At 36.7% G+C, this 25,153-nt stretch overlaps 2 protein-coding genes across 2 annotated transcripts in view; one reads left to right on the top strand and one right to left on the bottom strand.

The window, feature by feature from the left end:
- Csnk2a1 (casein kinase 2 alpha 1) overlaps window positions 1–25,153 on the bottom strand; it is a 53,824-nt gene that overhangs the window by 17,727 nt on the left and 10,944 nt on the right. The window contains exons 2-3 of the mRNA XM_076851651.2: window positions 3,129–3,338; window positions 988–1,099 (exon numbers count right to left, since the gene is read on the bottom strand). Of these exons, the coding sequence (XP_076707766.1) occupies window positions 988–1,099; window positions 3,129–3,229 (213 nt within the window). The 5' untranslated portion in view covers window positions 3,230–3,338. The remainder of the gene's footprint in view (window positions 1–987; window positions 1,100–3,128; window positions 3,339–25,153) is intronic.
- On the top strand, window positions 14,310–14,877 carry LOC143394382 (small ubiquitin-related modifier 2-like). The gene is made up of 2 exons (XM_077109047.1): window positions 14,310–14,532; window positions 14,590–14,877. The coding sequence occupies exons 1-2, from the start codon at window positions 14,385–14,387 to the stop codon at window positions 14,664–14,666; spliced, it is 225 nt and encodes a 74-aa protein (XP_076965162.1). The 5' UTR covers window positions 14,310–14,384; the 3' UTR covers window positions 14,667–14,877.

Here is a 25,153-nt window from a genome sequence, read left to right as displayed (position 1 = left end):
GATGTACTCCAAATTTGTATAAATAGTTCAAAATAGACTACTGTCATTTATTAACTAAAAAGAACACATAAAAATTTAAAGAAATAACAGTCACTTATTTATTTGAACAAAGCTTCTATTAACATACAGAACCATTAGGTATTTCTTTTGGCTTAGGGTTACCATAAAGAAAGAAACAACAACAAAACACCATTTAGACAATGTAAAAATGTATCTGGTGTAAATTAGATTCAGCTTGGCTTGTAACCGAGTTGGTTACCTGTAGCAAGGAACTATGGAATAAATTTCCAACAATAGTGCACACTATAGTAATAACTAAATTACAAGTTGCATATTAGTAGCCCATTGGCCAAATCTGGACTGTGTAGGTTTTTTTTTTTTTTAATCTTAAGTCATTTAAATAATCAGGTATTCATACATTAACAACAGTTTCTGGCTTCTTTTTGTAAAACAGAAATTAAGCGACAATGAAATTGTACTACAAAAAGAAAACAAACACTGAGAAGCAGCGACCTCCTTCTGAAGGGATATGTGCTTCCCAATTTGCATCAGTCCCTATCACATCACCTCAACACAGGAAATTATACCAGACTAGATGCATTGATGTCTCTGCTTGTCTCTTTAAGGTCTGCCTTTGTGCCCTCTCATCCTTTTAAAGTAGAGGTAATGATTTATTTATTGAAAACAAAACCATAGACAGTAATTAAAAATTTAGGAAATGAATATTAGGCAAAACCTAGGAGACAATGTGTTTACTTTCATTCTCTGCCACAGCATAACTATATGACTTGAATCAAATCACTTCTTTGCTTCAGGTCATTATCTGTCAAACAAGGATTACCTGTTTTATCAACTTCAGAGAATATAATAAAATAAAGGGGTGAAAGCACTCCAAAAACCTCTCAAATGAGGTTATAAAAAGGCATCACTATTATTTTTAAAAACCTACATTCTAAATACCTCTAAAATCCACTCTCTAATACTCACCTTGAGAATTTTAACAACAACTTTTTCATTATTTGTGATGTTGATGGCTTCGAATACTTCACTGTATTTACCCCGGCCTAACTTTCTAACCAGCTGATAGTCATCTTGATTTCTGTAGACAAAAAAAGTCAAAGTCACAATGATTTAAAAAGTTCAAATTATCAAGCAGCAAGCCAACTTTAACAGGCAATACCACTGCACCAACTGCTTTTTATTTTGAAGCAGGGACTTGTTAAGTTGCCAGAGATTACAGGCATGCACAACTATAACAGGCTCCACATATTTTTAATTGGCCTAATTTTTAAAAACAGAATGCAAAAGCCTGGCACCAGGGTACATTCTTGTAATTCCAGTGCCTCAAGAGGCTGAAGAAGGAGGATCACAAGGTGAAGGCCAGCCTTAGCAATTCAGTGAGAACCCCTGTGTCAAAAAAAGGCTGGGGATATAGCCCAGTGGTATAGAGCCCAGTAGTGGGGATGGGGGCACCAAATCCCAGAAATTGAAAAATGAAGCCTTTCAATGATTTCTTCAAATCCCAAACTGCTTATGCCCTTACTGACATTCCACAAATGTTTAGTTCTTATTAGAATTTGTTATGTATGTTTTCAACAAGTATTTCTCTTAGAAATGGGCCTCTTTGCAGGTTAAGTGGCTTTAAATACATAAGCTTGATTTCCCACTTGCTCTCCAAGGCAAACACGGAGAATAATCCACGTTACAAAGTTCACAAACCACACTGCAGACCATAAACCATGGTTAGGGGTCCCATTCTCTACTTTGACTCATACTCCATCATTAAGAAGCAATGTCAATTGTCATAAACTGAGGTTAAAAAAAAAAAAAGGGGAAATGTCACCCCTTTCCTGCCCTTGCTTCCAACTTAGAGGCTATACTGTAAAGAATGAAAAACATGGCTTCACCAACAGGTCAAAATTTCATTTATTCTTAGAATGTATTATTTTCCATGGCAGTCATTCATTTCCCTCAGAAAGCTCAAACAAGTGAGTGAAAAGAGAAGGCAAAGGTACTAAGAGCAACAGACAATATAACAATCCTGAGGTCTAGGGGAAGGAACCTTTCTTAGTTCTCATTAAAGCTCTCCTCCTGTGTGAGGACATATAAAACAAACCCAAGCAAGCAATGGCACCAAGGACAAAGGACTGTTTAGTGCCACTTCAAGCAGAACGAAATGTAAAGCACTCAATCTGCAAATAGTGGTTCATATTACGTAGAGTCTGAAGTCTGGCACACATTTACTGGTATTGTGCCTCTGGTTCTTGATGATATCTTTAAAGCACACAGTGTGCCTCTTTATGCAGAGACAAAAGTATTTACTGCTAAGAATCATTGCATAACCACTATAAAGAATACAACCTCAGAAAATTCAGGGAGACAGTTGTGAACCACTTATATAGGCTATGTAATCAGAGCTGTATCTTTATGAGCTTTCATGCTTTCTTTTGCACTTGAATGTCAAAATAGTTTTATCACAAAACTATGATCAGATCAATTAAATGTAATGCCACACTGGGACAGGAAATGCAAACATTTAAATGAGTCTGCACAGAGAATCAGAAGGGCAAACACAGCTGTTCAGGCAGACTACAACTGTTCAAGATGGAATCTGGGCTGAATTCCATGTTAAAAATGCCTAGTCTCATGATAAGGGCAAATGTTTAAGGATTTAATTTTGCTTCTCATCAAAAAGAGGACACCTTTCTGGAGAACTGTTCCATCCTTTAGTATCAGCATGGGACAACATTCGCTGACCTCAAAAATACTTTATGTAAGAGTTTTGGGTTTTCAAAGTCTCTCAGGCACTAATTCTCACCTGTTTGCAATAACTTCAGCTTGAGACACAAGCTCATAGCTACCACCTTCATGTACAAAATATATAAATGAGAGAAAAGGAAACATAGAAAATGATTTTTAAAGTGAGTCCTTCAAAATTGTTACCTTACCAAAACAATCCTCTGCTTCTTTATTACAGAACCAAATTTGCAGCTCAAAAAAAAGAAATCACAAGCTGAACTTCAACCTTGAGGTCTGGAGAAGCAGAGTTGGAAAGATTTACTGACTCAAATGAATTCACAAGACTCGGTACTCTGAGTGAGGACAGTGAAGTAAATAGGAATAATTACCCCCATTCCACCACATGTGACTCATAATCCCAGTACTCTCGGGGTCTGTGTGTATTGACATCTGTGTAAACTCTGGCCCTGCTTGGCACGGGTCCCGACATGTCAGACAGGTTGGCGGACAAAGCTGAACTTGAGGCTTGAAGATCTGGCAGTCACTGTGTGCAGAGATGGCTGGGAGTAAGACCTTGTTTCAGACCTGTTTTCTTCAAACTACAGAAACAAAATGCAAAAAAGTCCAATAAATTATTATTTTTTTTAAGTACAGAGGAAGAAAAAAGTTTTACAATAATAACGGCCTTAATTTTACCTTAGGCTCTCCTACCTATTAATCCATGAATAAATCCCAACTATGTTAACCACAATGTTCTTCTTTTTCTTTTTAAATTTCTTTTAGTTTAGTTGGACACAATATCTTTTTTTTTTTTTTTTATGTGGTGCTGAGGATGGAACCCAGGGCCTTGCACATACTAGGCAAGTGCTCTACCACTGAGCCACAACCATAGCCCCACAATGTTCCTATTAATATGGAGGGGGAAAAAAACCCTAAGATAGATACTAAAACTTGATGTTGGTCCGAATCATATTTTGCAAAGCAGTCTATAACTTCTGTATGAAATGAATGTTCTTTGTAAAATAGTCTAGAAAAGGCAAAAATGGCATTGAGAATAGATAAATCAGCATTTACCACTGTTCACACATTACACAAAGTACTGGCAGGAACAGTACTTTCCATTCAGCAGCTTTCTACAACTTAAGAAGGAGTGCTAAAAGGTTCTAGAATGGTGGCAAAGTTGAGAATACAAATTGTCAGTTTGACTTTAATATCTGATGAAAAACAGAAAGAAAATAATGTCATACATCTTCAATGTTATCTTATACTGATCCAAATCATTCAAAGAATCTTATATAATAATTAGCAGGCATTTGAACATTGGAAAGACGTTTGATTTCATTAAATCTAAAAACAGGAATCAGTAATTTCCTCTTGCTTTAATATAGAAACTTAATAAACACAGTATTAGGTATATTAGCTAAGCTACTGCAAAATGATTCTAACATATCAGTCTATCAAGTCAAATCAAATGCATCCCCTGACTACTCCAACCTTTTGTCTTCATTCTCTGAAAATCCTACAGCATCCATTTATTCCCTTTACTATGCATTTTAATTAAAATTGTACTGAGTCTTTACATATGATAATTAACACATCTTCTATGTAGTTTTCTGGTTGAGACTGAATAACACCAATCTAATTATTAGGAAACACTGGACAAACAGAAAATGAGAAAGCATCTTTAAAAGAAAGGGAGAGTCTATACTCCTAAGTAATATTATTATCATAAAAGAAAAAGGGCTGGATGATGTGGCACACTCCTGTAATCTCAGTGGATCAGGAGGCTGAGGCAGGAGGATTCCAAGTTAAAAGCCAGCCTCAGCAATTTAGCAAGGCCCTAAGCAACTTGGTGAGACCCTGTCTCTAAATAAAATACAAAAAAGGGCTGGGGATGTGGCTCATAGTTAAGCACCCCTGGGTTCAACTGGTATCAAAAAAAGAAAAGACAAAGGAAGGCTAACGACATATGAGTAAATGTAATACATTATTCTAGACTGTACACTGTACTGCAGGGTTGGGATGATATGAAAACAACAATAACAATGGAGCATGGATGAGAGATTAGTGTGCTAATAAAAATTATGAAGCTGGCACAGACTTATTTATGATAGTTAAGAGAGTATCATCTATTCTTATAAAATTTTCCTGATGCCAGGCACAGTGCTATAATCCCAGCAGCTCAGGTCAGGAGGCTAAGGCAGAAGATTGCAAGTTCCAAGCTAAACTCAGCAAAAACAAGGCGCTAAGCAGCTTGATGAGACCCTGTCTCTAAATAAAATACAAAATAGGGCTGAGGATGTGGCTCAGTGGTTGAGTGCCCCTGGGTTCAATCCCCAGTGCAAAGAAGAAAAACTTTTCCTGAAGTCCTTAAGGTAAAAGCTCATGATGTATATAATATACCCTTAAATGGTTCAGAAATAAATGTGCCCACATGTGTGTATATATTTGAAGTACACATGAAAGCACAATCACAGGGTAAAATATTACAATAATAAATCTGGCTTAAGGGGATACATACATCCTTTGTACTATTATATGTTTTTGTGCAAACATTTTAAAAAATTGTGTTAAAATATGTGAAATATAAAATTTAAACCATGCTAAAGTATACAGTTTAGTAGCATTAAACACATTCACATCCTTGTGCAACTATCACTACACCATCTGTTTCTAGAAATTTTCACCATTCTGAACTGAAACTGCACCCATTAAACACTAGCACCTCACCTCTGGATTCTTGCATCTACAATTCTGTCTTCTGCTCTATGAGATGACTACTTCAAGTACCTTGTACATGCAGAACAAGACGATACCTGGTTTGTTTAATTTAGTACAATGTCTTGAAGGCCCATCCACACTGTAGCATGTTTAAGAATTTCATTTCTTTTTAAGACTGAACGATAACTGGAATTTGTACACCACCATTTTGCGGGGTAGTACTAGGGATTGAGCCCGGAGGTGCTTTCCTTTACCTATTTCAGTCTCTGAGCAGCTGTGATTTCAGGTAATGTGCCACCACACCCAGCTGTATTTACTGCATTTTGCTTATCCATTCATTTGCTGACAGGCATTTGGGTTGATTTCACATTCTACTATGTAAATAATGTTGTGATGAACATGGATGTACAAATATCTGTTTGAGACTCAGCTTTCAATTCTTTTGGGTACATATCCAGAAGTAGGAATGCTCACTCAAATGGTAGTTTAATGCTTAATTTTTTGAGGAATTACCATTTTGCTTTCCACAAGCAGTTATATTATTTTACAGTCTTACCAAAGTACACAAAGGTTCCTACACAGTACACAAAGTTTCCAATTTCTCCTAATTGGTATGAAGTGGTATATTATTGATTGTGATTTGTATTTTCCTAATGATTAGGGATCTTGAACATCTTTTCATGTGCATATTAGCCATTTGTATATCTTCTCTGAAGAAATGTCTATTCAAAGCATTTATGCATTTTCTTGTCTGTTTTTGGTATCACAGGTATTCTACTTTTAACTTTTTTCTCCTATGTAAATTTGAAGTTATTTCCAATGAAAGTTTGAAACAGTATAAAAAAAACCTCATGGCCATAAAGGGAAATTTATCCATAAACACACAGCCACTTGTCTTATGACTGTGATCTCTCTTGCCAAGTAATCATAAACTAGTTAGATAACAATATAACTATAAGCATATATTACTTTATAAGGATTTATTTCATTTAATCCTTACCATAAGGAAGTAGTTAGGAAGTTGCCATTATCCTCATTTTTATAGAGGAAACTGAGGTAAAGAAAGGTTAAGGGACCTGAAAAAAAAACAAGGGGCTGTATTTCATACCCGCTTGGCCTGTTTTCAGACTTTCAAAGAGTTAATTGTATTTACCATATAGGTTTGTAGGGAAGGACCGGAATTAATGTGATTATGCTTATTTGAAAGCTGTGAGCCTGGTGCAGTGGCCCATGCCTGTAATTGCAGCCACTCAGGAGGGTAGGAGGATCTTGAGTGGGTCAAACCCAGTGCTTAGCAATTTAGCAAGGCCCTAAGCAGCTAGGTGAGACCCTGTCTCTAATAAAATACCAAAAATGGGTTAGGGATGTGGCTGAGTGTTAAGCGCCCCTGGGTTCAATTCCTGATACCTCCCCACCCACCACAAAAGAAAGCTGTGAGATCTGGGAGGTTTTAAGCTAGAGTTTAGCTACCAAAGGAAGATAAGCCAGAAAAGATGCCTCTTATTCTGATGGTTTCAGAGGCTTAAAGCTTTCAGAGAAATAGCATGAGACCAGAAGTTGGGCAATGCTATGCTCCATATGTGTGAAAAACACCACCAATGATACCAGGGCTCCCCACCCCAAATACATGAAATTAAAATCATGTATTTACTTATGAATTCTCCTATCCAAGAAACTCGTGTAATTTGTTTCTGTCCAACAGAAACCTTCTGGTGCCAGGCATGATGGCACACCCCTAGAATCCCAGGAAAAGCAAGGTGCTAAGCAACTCAAAATAAAATACAAAATAGGGTTGGGGACGTGGCTCAGTGGTTGAGTGCCCCTGAGTTCAATTCGCGGTACCAAAAACTAAAACAAAAACCAAATAAATAAATAAATAAATAAACAAACAAAAAACCCCAACCTCTGGTGTTACATAAATGTATGTTCTCAATGGCCAGAAAACAACAACAAAGTCATTCAAAGTACCAAAACTTCTCCCACCCAGTATTGGGGATTGAGCACAAGGGCACTCTACCACTGTGCTACATCCCCTTCTCATCCAACATTCCTTCAGGCAGTACTGGGGACTGGATTCAGGGCCTTGAACATGCAAGGTGAGCACTCTACCACTGAGGTATATCCCCAGCTCTTCATATTTTTAATTTTTTAAAATTAAAATCGCACCAAGTTGCTGATGCTAGTCTTGAACTTTCTATCCTTTTGTCTAAGCCTGAGTTGCTGGGATTACAGGTATATGTCATACTTAAAACAGTCTATAAAAATTTTCAAATCTCTTTGATTTTACCAATAATAGTGCAAATTGAAACAGGCACACAGCAAACAAACAAAATACCGAAAGCAGATACTTTTCTTATTATTATTATTATCTTATTATTTTCCTTCTTCCCAAAGACATATCATCTGAATTATAGGATAACTACTATGCCTGCATTGACAGCAGGCAGAAGACATCAGGAAAACAGGTAAGATATGTGTGTGTGCTTATTAAAACAGCCAAAATAATAAAGCAGCATTAAATGAACAGATATCTAAATATCTTTATATACACTCTACTCTCCTGCACTTTTTGTTTTTGTTTTATGGTACTGGTGACTGAACCCTGGGCTTCACATAAGCTAGGCTAAGTGCTCAACCACTAAGCTATAACCCCAATCTTTTTTTGTTTTGAGGCAGAGACTAAATTGCCCAGGGGGGCCTTGAATTTGAGATCTTCCTACCCCAGCCTCTGAGAGTAGCTGAGTTACAGGCCTGCATGCCAGATGCTTGTTATTATAATACACTCTTCATTTGTGGCTCTCAAAACCCCTTTTCTAAGAGCTTAAGAAGTTGTAAAGCCAATGGGCACAGTGGCGTGCGCACATCTGTAATCCTAATGGCTTTGGAGGCTGAGGCAAGAGGATCAAAGTCAGCCTCAGCAACTTAGTGAGATCCTGTCTCCAAAAAACAAAAAAAGGCTAGGGATATAGTTCAGTGATTTAGCACCCTAGGGTTCCCTCCCTGGTACCAAAAAGAAAAGAAATTATAAAACACCACCAATTTAGTAACTGCGACTACATGCATTAGAATGATTAGAACAAGTAGTGTTCCCTAACTGGTAAGAACCTGTACTGGCCTTCTAGTTTTCACCTAACTGCACTTATGGAGTAAAGGGAAGAGCAAGTGAGATGATCTTCCAGAAACGGCTTAGAAACAATACTAATATTAAATGATCACCATGACATAGCTCTTTAGTGAAAACTAATAAAGAAGAACTTATCTTCGTTTTCTTTTTTTAAAAAAATATTTATTTTTAGGTGTAGATGGACACAACACAATGCCTTTATTTTTATGTGGTGCCGAGAATCCGCGTCCCACCCATGCTAGGTGAGCGCTCTACCACTGAGCCACAATCCCAGTCCCTTTTGTTTTCTTTAAAATACAAAAAGTACAGAAACTTTTAGCTTGTGAAGGGTAAATTGTGGCCAAACATGACTTTAAAAAAATAAGTGGAACTATTCCTCAATATCTATTCACTAGTCCATTTCTATTGCAATCTTACCACCCAGTCTTTCACGGCACTCTTTAGGCCTTGACATTCTCTGTGAAGAGCACAGTATGACTAATTACTAATGAACCTCTTGAGATTCTCAAGTACTATTCTGAATGACCTGTGCAGCTCTGGGTTTTATTAACTGGGATCTAATTTATGAACTGGTGGATTTGATTCTCCATTGGGAGGCTGACTAGCTACTGTTTTGCAGTATCCCAAAGAGATGCTTCTTTTTACTTTCATGAAAACTAAATAATCTGCTTTCAGTAAAAGATACTCACATGAATTTCAAATGGTTGGCCTTCATTAATTATATGGGGGGGAATAAAATAGGATTCCTGAAACGTGGCTCTGCAATTTCAGATAAGTGGAAATACAAGGCTAAGAAAAGGATAGTGTTGAGGGGGCGGGGTTGTGGCTCAGTGGTAGAGCACTTCCTAGCATGCATGAGGCACTGGGTTCAACCCCGGCATCACATAAAAATAAAAACAAATAAAAATATTGTGTCTACAACTTAAAAAAAAAAAAAAAAAGAAAGGGATGGCAACAAACAGGTTATGTCATCAAAACAAACATTATTTTATTCAGATACAGTATTTCATTTGCTCCTATGTAAAGTGTTTGTGTATTTCATATGCAGCCTAACAGAAAGGAAAACAAGAACAGCCTAAATTTCTTAAATTACTAGTTTGGTTCTTTCAAACATTCAAAAGAGCCTTTGTCCATCCCATAAATATATAAACATCTACTATGAAAAGCACTATGCTAGGATTTAGGAATACAGCTGGCCTTGAGTTTCTTCAAGGGATTGGTTCCAGAATGCCCTGCACACCAAAATCCACAAATGCTCAAATTTCTTATCTAAAATGACACTGCATTTGCATATAATCTATGCACAGCCTCCTGAATGCTTTTAATTAGATCTACCTTATTTATGCTGCAATGTATAATATGTATGATACCTAATGCAATGTAAATGCTACATAAATAGTTGTTACACCGTCTTGTTCAGGGAAAAAGAAAAAAGTCTGCACATATTCAGTACAGATGCAACTGATCTTTCTGAATATTGTATTTTTAAAAATATTTTTTAGATGTAGATGGACACAACACAATGCCTTTTATTTTTATGTGGTGCTGAGAATCGAACCCGGGTCCCGCCCATGCTACGCAAGTGCTCTACCGCTGAGTCAGAATCCCAGCCCTGAATACTGTATTTTTAAATCCTTGACTTGTTGAATCTACAGATGCAAAAATCCATAGATACAGAGGGCTAACTGTAATAATGAATGAGCAAGGCAAATCAGGTGTGAGAAAATTTAGACTTATTTAAGATTTATCTGTGGACTCAGAAAAATGGAAATTCACTGAAAAAAATTTAAGCAGAAAAGTGGCTTATAGGTATTGAAAAAACAACAACCAAAAAAAAAAAAAAAAAAACAACTTTCCTTGGGCTGGGTATGGTGCAGGACTTAGGAAGACAGAAGGCTATTACAGTGGCCTATGTGAGAGAATGATGGCAGCTTTACCTAAGATGGCAGCAATGGAGACAGGTGAAGAATCTGTAAAACAGAATTTGTAGTATAAACTCAATCACCCTGAGTAGATTGGAAAATGTGTTTGAAAGGTGGAAAGACACTCAGATTTCTGGCTTAACAGACTATTGGTGCCATTCGTGGAGAAAAAACAATTCTGGAAAGTAACTCACAAGACAGTTTTGGTCTTAATGTAAAAATGGCTTTGTGATGTTCAAAAGATATTCTGAAAATAGTTAGATATTATAAATCTGGAGCTAAGAGTTTCTTAGCTTTAAATACCTAATCCTCTCAATGATTCTATGAATAAGCATTACTTTCCCTAATGTACAAATAAGAAAACAACCCAAGAAAATTCAGCAGCTTGATCAAGAATACCCAGTACAGATAGAGTTGATATTCAAGCCAAGTTAGATGCTTTTTACCACATAAGAGTCTTCAAATCTTAATTTCATTATTGGATCTGAACTTTCCAAAATCAAGACTCCATCGTCCAATATCACCTTTAAAATTCATAGCACCTAGCCCATGGTTTTGCATATTGTATTATGTTCCCCCTAACTCAGCCTCCCAAATAGCTGGGATTACAGGACTGCACCAAAAACATCTGGCTAATGGGAAGACTGATCAATCTATCTTTTTGTTTTTAGGTTGTACCACGATGGAATCCATGCCCTTCTGCATACTAGGTAAGTTCACTTCTGTTAAGCCATATCCCCAGCCTGGTCTTATATATATTTTTTCTTTCCTTTTTAAATTATTTTTTAAAATTTATATATGACAGCGGAATGCATTACAATTGTTATTACACATATAGAGCACAATTGTTCATACCTCTGGTTGTATACAAAATATATTCACATCAATTCGTGTCTTCATACATGTACTTTGGATAATGATCATCACATTCCACCATCATTTATAACCCCGTGCCTCCTCCCTTACCCTCCCACCCCTCTGCCCCATATAGAGTTCCTCTATTCCTTCCATGCTCCCTCTCCCAACCCCACTATGAATCAGTCTACTTATATCAGAGAAAACATTCGACATTTGGTTTTTTGGGATTGGCAAACTTCACTTAGCATTATCTTCTCTAACTTCATCCATTTACCTGCAAATGCCATGATTTTATTCTCTTTTATTGATGAGTAATATTCCATTATGTATATATATATATATGCCACAATTTTTTAAAATCCATTCATCTATTGAAGGGCATCTAGGTCCTGGTCTTATATTTTTTAAATAAAACAAAATGAAGCAGCCATCAATCAAAGTATAAGGTGTCCCTAAACACTTCAGGTTATCTGGTGCAAAATCAGGAAAACTGGAAAAAAAAATTGAGCCATAAGTTCTTCTTCTTTTTCAATAATTTTTTTTGGTTGTGAATGAACCTTTATTTTTTATTTATTTTTTAACGTGGTGCTGAGAATCGAACCCAGTGCCTCACACGTTATGCAAGTACTCTACCATGGAGCCACAACCCCAGCCGAGCCATAAGTTCTTAAGTTAATTGATCCTTCTGCTTTCTTTCTCTCTATACTATAATTTCTTCTATAAGTCTCTCTATATACTATAACTTCTTCTATAAACAATTAAGATTTGTTTTTCTCTCCCCAAAATAATTCAAATTAAGAAACTATTGGAGAAATTTTATTTTAGTAACTTTGACAGTAGTTTATTTGGAAATTAGGAAAAGGTAACTGAGTACAGGATAACAGGAAGGTCAATTCTCCAATTCCTTGTTCATAATACAAATGTACCTTAAAAACCCAAACTACAGAGAAAGTATTCTTTCCTATAATTCTCATTTTAAATTACCTTACTTGACTCCCCAGTGCTACATAAAAGGAAGTATATTTCTAGTAGCTGACAATTTAAGACCACTATATATCTCAAAGCCCTCAGGTTGTTTTATGGTTTGGATGTGAGGTATCCCCCAAAAGCTCATGTGAGAGACAATGCAATAAGGTTCAGGGGAGAAATGACTGGGTTGTGAAAGTCTTAACCCAATCAGTAAATTAATCCCGATAGGGATTAACTGAGTGGTAAATGAAATGGTAGGGTATAGCTGGAGGAGGTGGGAACTGGGGGCGTGGCTTTGGGGTATATTGTGGATCTGGAGAGTAGAGTCTCTCTGCTTCCTGATCTCCATTATGTAAGCTGCTTCCCTCTGGAGCCAGCCTTCTTATGGACTAAGATCTTTGAAACTGAGGGCCCTCAAATAAACTTTTCTTCTCCTATAATTATTCTGGTTTGGTCCTTTAGTCACAGCAAAAAAGCTGACTAAAACAGGTGGACTTTGAAGACATGGCTAAGTCTTGTTTGCTCAATGTAGAGTATTTTGTCAACAAATTTTCCCTTACTAAAGTCACACAATACCAAAGCCAATGACATGGATCTGCAAAACTATTATTTAATAAAATTATAACTAAACTAAAACTCCATTAAATCACAAAGCTAAATTATGCATTGCCAAAATCCTAAATTTACTGACATCATCAACTGCAGACTCAATTTCAATGTAAACTCTTCTTGTCCTTAACCAGCCTTGGTGGCTCTGGTTTCCCCCAATTTGGCAACTAAAAAGAAAATCAGAGACTTATTAATTGTCCAGTGTCAGACAATTATTACACAAGTCCAATTAGTCATTATTGGTGTTTTGTTTTGGTTTTGGTGGGGGGGGGGTACCAGGATTGAACCAGGGGTGCCATTCCCCAGCCCCTTTTATTTTTTGAGACAGGGGCTTGCTAAGTTCCTGAGGCTGGCTTTGAACATGTGATTCTCCTGCTTGAGCCTTCCAAATTGCTGGGATTGCAGGCATGTGCCACACACAGCATCTGGCCACTTCTGCAACTTTATTTTTACTGAAGAATTTCTGTGTATTTGGGTGGATGGAAGATCGATCCCAGGGGAGCTCTTTCACTGACCTACATCCTCAGTCTTTTTCATTATTTATTTTAAGATAGGGTCTTGCTAAATTGCCCAGCTGGACTCTAACTTGCTATCCTGCTTCAGCCTCCTGAATTAGGTGGGATTACAAGCATGCAACATAACACCCACCTTCATTAATTCTTTCAAACCCTAGTGTTTATATAGTCTACATCAAAAGCAAAACTAAATAACTGTTCCTATCCTTAGATCATCCACACTGAATGAACAAATCTCATAATCACCCAGACAGGATAAGGATTTCTGTAGTAAAGAATGAGGAATGTGCTCAGACTACTCAGATGACATGATTTAGGACTACTTGTTTAGACAAAAGGTAGCCCAATGAGGAAAACACCTTTTAACCTTGCTGCAGAGAATGAACTGTTCTTCTAACAAGCAGATAGCATGAACTGGTAAGAGGTGAACAAAATCTGGAGAACAAACTTGCCTTTTCTCCTTTACAAAAGTGACAATGAATAGAAGGCTAACTAAACACACAAAAGCATAAGTAACTAATATTGAATTACATGTTGTAAATATTCATAGTTGCCTTTAATTTCTGATTTTCTTTTCCTTTCAAATTTAATAGCAGAATGCCATTTAGTAATAAGCATTTATTGAACATTTACTATGTTCAGAAAATGAGTGCCTGACTGGACCCTGGAGAGCAGAGAGAAAGTATCTCAGTCCTTAAACAAAGAAAACTAGTCATTATAATCTAAAGTAATTAGTGCTTGAATCAATTAACTTGGAGCTGGTCTGTAGCTCAGTGGTAGAGCACTTGGCTCGTATGTTCGATTCTCAGCACCACAAAATAAATAGATAGCTTCTTCTGCCGCTCCTGGAGCTGCTTGTGTGCTCGTTCGGTGCGGACCTGGTACCTCTTTTGTGAAGCGGCAGCTGAGGAGACTCTGGTGCTTGCCATGGCCGACGAAAAGCCCAAGGAAGGAGTCAAGACTGAGAACAACGATCATATTACCTTGAAGGTGGCGGGGCAGGATGGTTCTGAGGTGCAGTTTAAGATTAAGAGACCACTTAGTAAACTAATGAAAGCATATTGTGAACGACAGGGTTTGTCGATGAGGCAGATCAGATTCCGATTTGACGGGCAGCCAATTAATAAAACAGACACACCTGCACAGTTGGAAATGGAGGATGAAGATACAATTGATGTGTTCCAGCAGCAGACAAGAGGTGTCTACTAAAAAGGGAACCTGCTACTTTACTCCAGAACTCTGTTCTTACAGACCAAGAATACATTCTCAATTAGAAAACTGCAATTTGGTCCCACCACATCCTGACTACTACAGTATAGTTTTCTTTATTCTTTCATTTTCCCCTTCCCCATTCCTTTATTGTACATAAAGTAACTGGTGTATGTGCACAAGCATATTGCATTTTTTTTTTAAACTAAATGGCCAATGATGTTTTGATTGACATCAAATGGAGATGAGATGGGGAAAAATACTGGTTCTGTGAAAATATTCCCTTTCTCCATTAGTGGCATGCTCATTCAGCTCTTATCCTTGCATACCTTGTTCAATAGGAGAATTTTAATGTTTTTCATTTATCATTGTAAAACCAAGGACAATTTTATAACTTTTTTGTACAAAGCTGTTACATGTAGGGCAATCTGTCTTTAAGTAGGGGTAAATTACTCTTAAAAAAGATTCCTAGATAGTTTTCCCTTCAAGTCAAGCGTCTTGTTGTTTAAATAAACTTCTTGTTTAAAATGGAAATAAATAAATAAATAGATAGATAAACAACTAAAAAAATTTTTTTTAAAGAATTAACTCTTGGTGCTCTACTTAATATTCATTCAATGAATATTTACAAAGTACCTAAAACGTTTTGAAGAAAAGTTATTAGGGAAAAAAATAACATCTAAGCTTAAGTTTTAAAGGATGCATAGGAAGCATTCAGATTAAAAACACTAAAAATTATTAAAACAAACAAACAAACAAACTTTTAAGCAAATTAAGAATTTTAAAGAGCTACAGTTTGTCTCCTAAAATGACCAAAGGCTAGCGTATTGTGCTATTCCCTATAAGAAGCTCACAGATAAGCAAAAACTTTGTATCTGATTTGCAGACTATTAGTCTACCACATTCAACCAAGACCATTTGTGTTTAAAACAAACAAAATAGCCCAAATTCTGTCATTACAGGAGAAACTTCTCTCACTCCATATAGTGTTCTAGCTCCTAGTTTTCTTCTTCCTTTCCCAACTAGACTTTTTTAAAGAACAATCTATGTGACATCATAATATATTTGATATACTATTCTATTTTTTCATTGTGTCTTCTCCCTAAAGTTGGCCATTTTGCCAACTCTCCCAACCTTTCTCCCTATAAACAAATTTGCTTGTTGCCTTGGAGAAGGGACAAAGTAGGAAAATCTTTATGGTTTTAGGTTCCAAAAGTTCAAAGTCTGATATGGAGAGATTTAGTCTATAGGAAAAATAATGGCTTTAGGAGAAGCTAGGGGCAAGGGATATATAGATGGAGGGAGAGCAGGCAGCATCCTTCCTCTCCCCCAGCTCTAGAAACAGATTTGGCTGGGGCAGTACCACACACACCCTTTCTAACTTCCTGGCCTCCAAACATCTCCATTCTTTTCTCAGTAATGAGTAATATTCCAAAATTCTGGGAAAAAAACTAGAATTGGGGTTCTCAAAACAGAAATAGAATTGATGGGATATATTAAAATCTGTATTTCTTTACAGAAAAAAAAATAAAACAAACAAAATCATTAATTCACAGTCATTGCATTTCTTTTTCTTCCTTTATCCATTCATTCCCCACACAAATCAGTTTTACTGCACAGGTCACAAAACAAAATGCCTAGAAAGGCAAGTAGCTAAAGGTGTAATGATGATCTCTAAAAATGTGGTTAGAGCTTCTTGGTTTCCAAGTAAGAAACCAAGATTTTTTTTTCAGGCAATTTTCTTTTTCTCATTAATGGTGAACTAGGTTATTTGGATCCACCATTCCACTGAGAACAACTAAAGACAATGTGCACAGGCATGCTCTTTCATTCTTAAATAAGAAAGAGGAGCAATTATAGCCAAAGGTAAGAAAATGAGAACCTAGAGAAGCAAATCAAGGAAGTCCAAAGGACCTTTGTTGATCCCCAAGAAGCAGAATTTTGTTCTTTTGTTCTGATTTAAGTCACAGTCAAGAGTCTTCACAATGTGAGAAGTCTAATAGGAGACCTTTCCCAAAGATACCAGGGACTTCAGAGAGCTAGCTACACCCTTAGTGTAGTGCTGAGTGGAAGATCCACAGAGGAATTAAAGTTCTATTGGAGAGAATATCTTACGCTTGTAAAGTGTTCTCTGGATGCCTGACCAAAAAAAAAAGTGCTGTCCAATTTATAATAAAACATAACTAGGAATTGAATATTCCAAAAGAACTGGCAGAAGAGACAATAGGAACCGCCCCCCCAGAGATGATTGACATTAACAGATGAAATATATTGCAATAATAAAATCAATAAAGCTGAAAAGAAAAGTGATCAAAGAAAAATAGGATAAAAATTAGCAAAAGTCAAAACTATGGAAAAGTGAGAAATAATTTGGTAAAAGGGTTGATATGGAAGGTTTATGGAAGACTATATATAAAAGAATAACAATATTTGTAGAACTTAAAAAAAAAAGATTTGGGGATGTAGCTTAGTGGTAGAATGCTTGCCTAGCATGTGCAAGGCCCTGGGTTCAATCCCCAGTACTGTTAAACACAAAATAATGTGTCCGCCTAAAACTAAAGATACATAAATAAACAAATGTTTAAAAAATAAAATAAATTTTAAAATAAATAAAATAAAAAAATAAAAAGAGGCTAAAGTCAGGCACAGTGGCACACACCTGTAATCCTAGCAGCTCAGGAGGCTGAGGCAGGAGGATCAGAAGTTCAAAGCCAGCCTCAGCAACTTAGTAAAGCTCTAAGCAACTCAGCAAGACCCTGTATCTAAATAAAATATAAAAAGGGATGTAGATGTGCCTCAGTGGTTAAGCACCCCTGGGTTCAATTCCCAGTACCAAAAAGAAAAATAAGGAGGATAAAGTTATCAAGTAATATTGCATGCTAATAAGTCATGGCTACAAAGTTTTAATATCTACAATAATTACAGAACACAAATAGCATACATTTCCAAACTAGTAAGAAAAAAAAATACAAAAGAATGGCAGGGTATTTTTTTTTTCCCCAAAAAAAACTTTAGAATAGTCAGGCACAGTGGCACACACCTATAATTCCAGCAGCTGAGGAGGCTGAGGCAGGAATATCCAAAGTTCAAAGCCAGCCTCAGTAATGTAGCAAGACCGTCAAAATAAAGAATAAAAGGGGCTATGGATGTGACTTAGTGTTTAAGTACCTCTGAGTTCATCCCTGTACCCAAAAATAAAAAAAATAAATAAATCCAGAAGACAAGAATCCCAGGTTGGGGGGTTTAAACTGAATTATGACTAATATAAATATAAATGAAATAAATCATCCAGGTAAAAGACAAAGACTATCAGTCTAGATTAACAGCCAGGGGTGGGGGCACACACCATAGTTCTAGTTACTTGGGAGGGTTAGGTGGAAGAAATCAACAAAGCCCAGAAGTTCAAAGGCAGTCCTGGACAATACTATGAGGTCTCATCTCAAAAAAGAAGAAAAAGAAAAAACACAAACCAAATGAACTAGACTTATCAAATCAACTTTGAAAAAAGATAATAAGTCTACAAGCATCACACTGTCATATTGTAAGACTTATTACTAATTTACAGCTATCAGTACAATGTGGGACTGGCAAAGGGATAAAGATCAATGAAACAGAATGAAAAACAGAAACATCCACACAAATAGAGCTACTGATTTTTGACAGACAAGGAGAAAATATTTGCAAATCATATTTGATAAATAAAAAACTCAAGAAAGTTAGGTACATGTAATCCCCACGGCTGTATTCCCCACACACCTGTAATCCCCAGGGTTCAGGAGGCTGAGGCAGAAAGATCATAAGTTCAAAGCCAGCTTCAGCAATTTAGAGAGGCTCCCAAATCCCTAAGCAACTGGGCAAGACCCTTTATCTAATACACAAAAACAGCTGGGGAGGTACTCAGTGGTTAAGCACCTTAAGGTTTAATCCCCAATGCAAACACAAACAAAAACCCACCACCAAAAACCAAATTAAAAAATTGGCAAAAGACACAGATGGACACTTCACAAAAAGATATAGATAAGGTAATTAAAATAACAGTGAACCAAACGTAGTGCCCTGGAGGCTGAGGCAGGAGGATTCCAAGTTCAAGGTCAGTCTCAAAAATGAAGTTAGACCCTGTCTCAAAATTAAAAAATAAAAACAACCAATCTCTTATAGGTAAATGGACAACAAATGGTAACACAACCACAAAATGGAATATTCCTCAGAGGGAGCGATTTATACACATGGATAAATCTTTTTATTTGCAGGGAAGTGTACTGGGTATTAAACCCAGAGGCACTTAACCACTAGCCACATCCCCAGCCCACCCCCCTTTTTTAATTCTGAGACTGGATATAGCTAAGCTGCTTAGGGTGAGGCTAAGTTGGTGAGGCTGGCCTCAAACTTGTGATCTTCCTGCCTCAGCCTCCTGAGCTGCTGGGATTATAGGCGTGTGCCACTGCCAGGCAATGTGGATAAATTTTACATGTATTTTGTTTTTACATACTGTATACTTTCATTTATGAGTTCAGAAAAAACAAAAACCAAAACAAAACAAAAACAGAGATAGAAAACAATGAGTGTTTAATCATGGCAGGTTCTATTTAGTACTATACTTGAGAGGTGATTTTGTAAAAATTCATAGTATTGCACCCACAAAATGGACATTACTGGACCCAAATTCCTAGCCCTGTGTGCTGGGAGGACATAAAAGAGTGACACTGAGTAGCAAAAAGAAAACTTGTGCCCAGAGTTCGGCTTATAAATATAATACTCCAATAAATGGGAAAAGGACTATTTGAAGAAATGGCTGATTCTAAGATCGAGGTAGGAAAAATACAAGATAGCCTGGCAAATCTTGTTGTCAAAGGACACGAGAGCCGATCTGAAAGCATGCCAACGTCCAAGGAGGGAACAACATGAACAAAAACAAATGAGAGTAATGGATTGTAACCCCAAACAACAAAGCAAATATCCATACTATATAAATGACTAAATTTTTTAAAACCTTCCTTTTGTAAGAATTCCAAACAACATGTAGAAACAAAGAAATAGGAGATCACCATGAGATCAGTAATTGCTGTAGGTAAGATCCACTGACAGATACAATATTAGTGAGTAAAGCTTTTTCGAAAAACAAGATTATATGCAGATCCTCAAAGCATATTCTCCAGGATAGTTATTAATTACTATGATGGTCTTAATGTATGCCCACAAATTATTTGATATGCCTCCCTTGAGGAGATGGAGTTTAATTTTCCTCCCTTTCAAAGGTGGGCTGAACTTAGGAACGACCTTCTAATGAGTAAGTGTGAAAAGGAAGAAATTACTTAATGGCGGAGACATTACTGAAATACCAAAAGTCACATTGACATAATATACCTGATATGAGAAGGGCATTTCACCTCTGTTGTAGTATTCTCAAAAATTCATAAATATAATCTGTTTGAGAAGGCACCAGTCAAACCTAAATTAAAGGATAGTCACAAAATCTTACCAATCGTCTTCAAAAGTTTAAAAGTCATAAAAATCACAGAATGGACAATATGACATTTTCAGAGACATGACAACTTATTGCAATGAAACACTTAAACAGAAAAATGACATAACTGGTTAAAACCCAATTAAATTCTACAATTTAGTCATTAGCATTGTACCAATGTTAATTTCTTAGTTTTAACCACGTACCATGACTATGTAAGAAGTTAACACTAGAGAAATTAGACAACAGGCATATAAAAATTTTATCTCTGCAACTATTCTTAAATCTAAAATTATTTCAACAGTACAAGTTAAATACTGATAATATGAGGTGCTAGAAAAGATTAGAGCAACTGAAACTCATACATTGCTGGTAGGAATACAAAATAGTATAGCCATTTGTGATAGTTAAATCTGGCCTGTCAATTTGATAGGCCTGAGACACCCCTAGGGTTGAGAGACTTCTGGGTGTCTATGAAGAAGTTTCCAGAGTGGCATGTGGGACAGTAAACGAAGGGGGCAGACCCACCCTAAATGTGGGTGGCATTGTCCAGTAGGGTGGGGGCCAGATGGAACAAAAAGCAGGAGGAAGCCTCAGCAGGTGCAAGCTGGATTCTTCTTGAGCAGATACATCTAGTGCTTCTGCCAATGCCCATGGACAGCAGACTGCAGCTTCTTCACTAGTCCCACAAACATTCACCAGCTATTCTGGCCTCCAGTCTCAGACTGGGGCTATGTCATTGGTGCCTCTTTTTCTGAGGCTCCAACTTCTTGGGCTGAGCAAAGTTGGTCCTCCGGCTCTCCACATGCAGACGATCATTATGGAACTATCCAGCATCTATCTCATCATTTAAGCCGCTCTAAGAAAGGCCCTTTTATCATACATACATATGTATACATTTCCTATTGGTTTTGTGTCTCTAGATAATTCTATTACACCATTCTAGAAAACAGTTTGGCAGTTTCTTAAAAAGTTAAACTCATACTTTTCACATGACCCAGCAATCCCACTCATAATTAATTTTACCACAGAGAAATAAAAATTTATATTTACAAAAGCCCATATACATGTTTATAGCAATTCTATACATCATCAACAAAGAGTGAAAACCAAAATATACTTCCAAGATATGGATGGCTAGGGCTGGGGTTGTGGCTCAGCGGTAGAGCGCTTACCTCGTACTGGGTTCAATCCTTAGCACCACATAAGAATAAACAAACAAAATAAAGGTATTGTGTCCATCAGCAAAAAAAAAAAAAAAAAAAGCGGGGGGAGGGGGAACCAACCACTGACAGAAACGTTAATATGATGAATCTTAAAGGCAAGATACTGAACCAAGGAATACCACTGTGTGACATTCTTGAGAAGATAAAACCATAACAGAAAACTGGTTATCAGAGATTACTAGTGGTGAAAGAATAGGTGTGACTGACTACCAAAGTTAACATGCAGAAGGTGATAAGACATAATTATTCTCTGTCCTGGTTGTGAAGGCAGTTATCTAAATCTATGTGTGTTAAAATTCATATAATGATGCACACAAGGAGTATATTTTACTGTACATTAATATGAAATATTAATTAATTTTCAAAAAGAAAAAAATTCAACCATAAGCTTTCTAAAAGATTCATCTCAAAGCAGGAACAGTGGTACATGCCCCATGAGTCTGTGAGGTGGGAGGATCATTTGAGTTCACTGAGTTTGAAATTAACCTGGGCAATATGGTGAAAACCCATCTCAAAACAAACAAGAAAAATACATTGAAAAAATAACATACTAAAAATTAAGAAGTTACACACATCTCAAACTTAAAAACAAATAAAATAAACCCAAAGAAACTTGGAAGAAAAAATAAAAGCAGAAATAAGAAAACAAAGAGGATCAACAAAGATAACTATTTCTTTGGAAAGACACAAAAAACTTGATTTTAAAAACTGCTAGTGTGTAGGGCTGGGGATGTGGCTCAAGAGGTAGTGCGCTTGCCTGGCATGCGTGCGGCCCGGGTTCGATCCTCAGCACCACATACAAACAAAGATGTTGTGTCCGCCGAAAACTAAAAAATAAATATTAAAAATCTCTCTCTTTAAAAAAAACTGCTAATGTGACTGACAACAAATTAGCAAAAACATTCAATATCAAGAACGAAAAAGAATATAAAAAAGAAAAAGAAAAAAAAGAAAAAAATTTTAAAGAGAACAGTAAGGGATACATCACTGTAGGTCTGGTAGCTAGTCAAAGGATGAAAGGATATTATGAACAACTCTCTGACACTCAATGGGACACAGAAGAAAAAACTGACATGCAAATGAAAAGCTTGAATTGTCCCTGGATATTACCTTAAGTATGTCATTTAACCTATTTAATTAGTGAGAAAACTGGGAACAAAGGAATTTGCTGAGAGCCATAGCCCAGGTGGAAAGGCATTTTTGCCAGAGTGGTTGAGAGGTGACCCCAGCAAGCCATTGAGATGATGGTTATGTTAAGCTGTGTATTCAATTGTATATTAGACCCCTGCAGTCCACCTCAGACTTCTACTTTGGAGTTCTTGTGTGGATTCCCATTGGTTGGGGAAGTGGGGAGGAAGGATTTCTGGAGGAGGGATTTCGGGTTGGAGTGTGATGTGTCCCGGGAGAAGGCAGCGTGAGTGGCATTCATGGGAGTGCAGAGAATAAAGGAGTTCCTGTTTTGAACCTATAAGGCTGTGTGGAGGCTCGGTTATTTTGTGCCCAGCCAGAATGCCGCAGGAATTAACACCCTCTCATTCCTTTACTGTCCAGGAGGTAGGTTACACAGAAGACAACCATTCTCCCTGCAGGTGATCAATATGTGGGCTAACAGAGTGGGCTGTATTAACTTGCCAAAGATAGAAAATAGGGTGGTACTGGGGCAGCAAACAGTGAGCTAGCTTTCAAAGCTAAATATACCATATGAATCCCTATGTCAGTCCCAGACTCTTTAGACTCATCAAGCCCCAAATCTAGGCGTCTGGCCTCTTTCATTTTATCAGTGGTCCATTCCTTTTTATGGCTGAATCCTATATGGGTAAATCACATTTTGCTTATGAATAATGTTTATATTAACTATGTTTGTTTATAATAACTATGAATAATATTGCTATTAAATATTTGTGTAAGAGTTTTTCATGTTTTTAAAAAATGAATAACCTGTTCAGTTGAATTATATATTATTTTTTTCATAAGTATTTTAAAAAGTAACAGTTTAGTTTATTTTTTAGTTTGTCAAAAGAAGGAAAGAAGGTGAAAGGTGGGGAGGTCTACCTCTCTAGCAATAATGAATTCTTCCCTCCTGCACTGACAAAAATCAGATCTGCTAAGATTTGCCTATTCAACAATAGGCATTTTTAAAAAAAACATATTTTGAAGACTAAACCTAGTGCCTCACACGTGCTAGCAAGCGCTCTACCATACAGCCACAACTCCAGCCCCTAACAACAGGCTCTTTTAAAACCCTCCTACTGGAGATGCTGTTAGTAAACCTGGACAACTCTATTCATTTATATTACTGGACTGATTCTTGAAGACACTTGAGCTTCAATCTTTGCTCTATACTATGTATATAAATTTATAAATAAATTTAAAAAGTAATGAAAAGGTGAAACAATTGTCTGGACTACAAGATATGGCACTGAAAATGAAGTTCATCAATGAGATCAGAGGCCATAAACTCCCTGAAAATGTATACAAAGTGCATGTGCACGTACATTGAGGAAAAATTTATTACAGGCTTAGAGGAATCTGTAAACCATTAAAAAAAAAAAAAAAAAAAAAGAATTACCCACTTAGACAAACAGGAAATGCACATTTTAATCAGCATTTGTGTGTGTGTTGCTAGGAATTAAACCCAGGGCCTTGCACATGCTAATCACGTGCTAAGCTACACCCCCCAGGCAGGAAATATACATTTTTAACATTGTAAAAGATCCATTTTAAAAGGTTAACTTGATGATATACATAAAATATTTTTAAAATTAAGTCGCTCAAAGTAAGTTCATCTCATCCTTTCCCAAAGGAAGAAAGACAAAGTAGCGTAGGCTTCAAGTTATATTCCAGTGCTAGACCCAAGCTTGATGGATGATTAACAAAATGTCAGCTTCGAAAGATATAGTGGCATTTAGAGTCAGGTGAGGACAAGTTTTACAGAAGCTAACTTTATTTTGCCTCACAGTACTGCTTAAGAAAATACGAACTTGAGCTGGCCATAGTGATACACGCCTTCACAGGGATCTGGAGTGCTGAGGCAGAAGGATCACAGGTTTTTTTGTCCTTTTTTTTTTTTTTCTTGGTGGTGCTGGGGATTGAATCCAGGGCCTTGTGCATGTAAGGCAAGCACTCTACCAACTGAGCTATACCCACAGACCGGATCACAAGTTTTGAGGCCAGCATGGCCAATTTAGTGAGATCCTGTCTCAAGATTAAACAATAAAAAGGAGTGGGGTGCAACTCAGTCGTAGAGCACCCCTGGGTTCAATCCCTCATACAACAAAACAAACACTTGAATTTCTTCACAAGTGACCAACATTAAATCATTTAGTCTTTAAAAAAAAAATTCCTTGAATCATTTCTGAAAAAAAGAATTATTTCAGAGTTAGATACCTGAAAATGGTCTTTTCTAAACCTGAAGCCAAGATTCAGATTAGTGATCCCTTGAATCTTAAAAACTGTTAAGACACCCAATTACTGAACCTTCTAAATCAGTGCTTTCAGTCTTTTAAAAAGGTCATGATATATAGAAAAAAAAAATTACTGTTTGTATGGACACTGGAGTAAATGATCAAGAATACTCTGGATCTAGATCATGTGGCTACACCGTACCTCACACAAATGACCAGGTCTTAAAGGACCAGCATCTCATTTCATCTCAAACTCATTTAAAGTATACTGGTTAAGAAATTCTGATTTATATAACTTGTGGAGATCCTAACCTGAACAGTCAAAACCCATGCAGAAGAGATTGAGAACACTATTTCATAATCACCTTTATTTCAACACACATGCAATCACCT

This window comes from Callospermophilus lateralis, chromosome 3 (genome assembly GCF_048772815.1).
Source record: "Callospermophilus lateralis isolate mCalLat2 chromosome 3, mCalLat2.hap1, whole genome shotgun sequence".
In the NCBI taxonomy this organism is placed as follows: Eukaryota; Metazoa; Chordata; class Mammalia; order Rodentia; family Sciuridae; genus Callospermophilus; species Callospermophilus lateralis.
The sequence above is the reverse complement of the archived record's forward strand: the minus strand, read 5'-3'. Positions and strand labels throughout refer to the sequence as shown.

Bases quoted from the DNA above. Each gene is read 5' to 3' on its own strand.
- LOC143394382 (XM_077109047.1), top strand. From the start codon at position 14,385: ATGGCCGACGAAAAGCCCAAGGAAGGAGTCAAGACTGAGAACAACGAT. The intron at 14,533-14,589 runs GTTTGTCGATGA...TTAATAAAACAG, and splicing joins AGCATATTGTGAACGACAGG to ACACACCTGCACAGTTGGAA.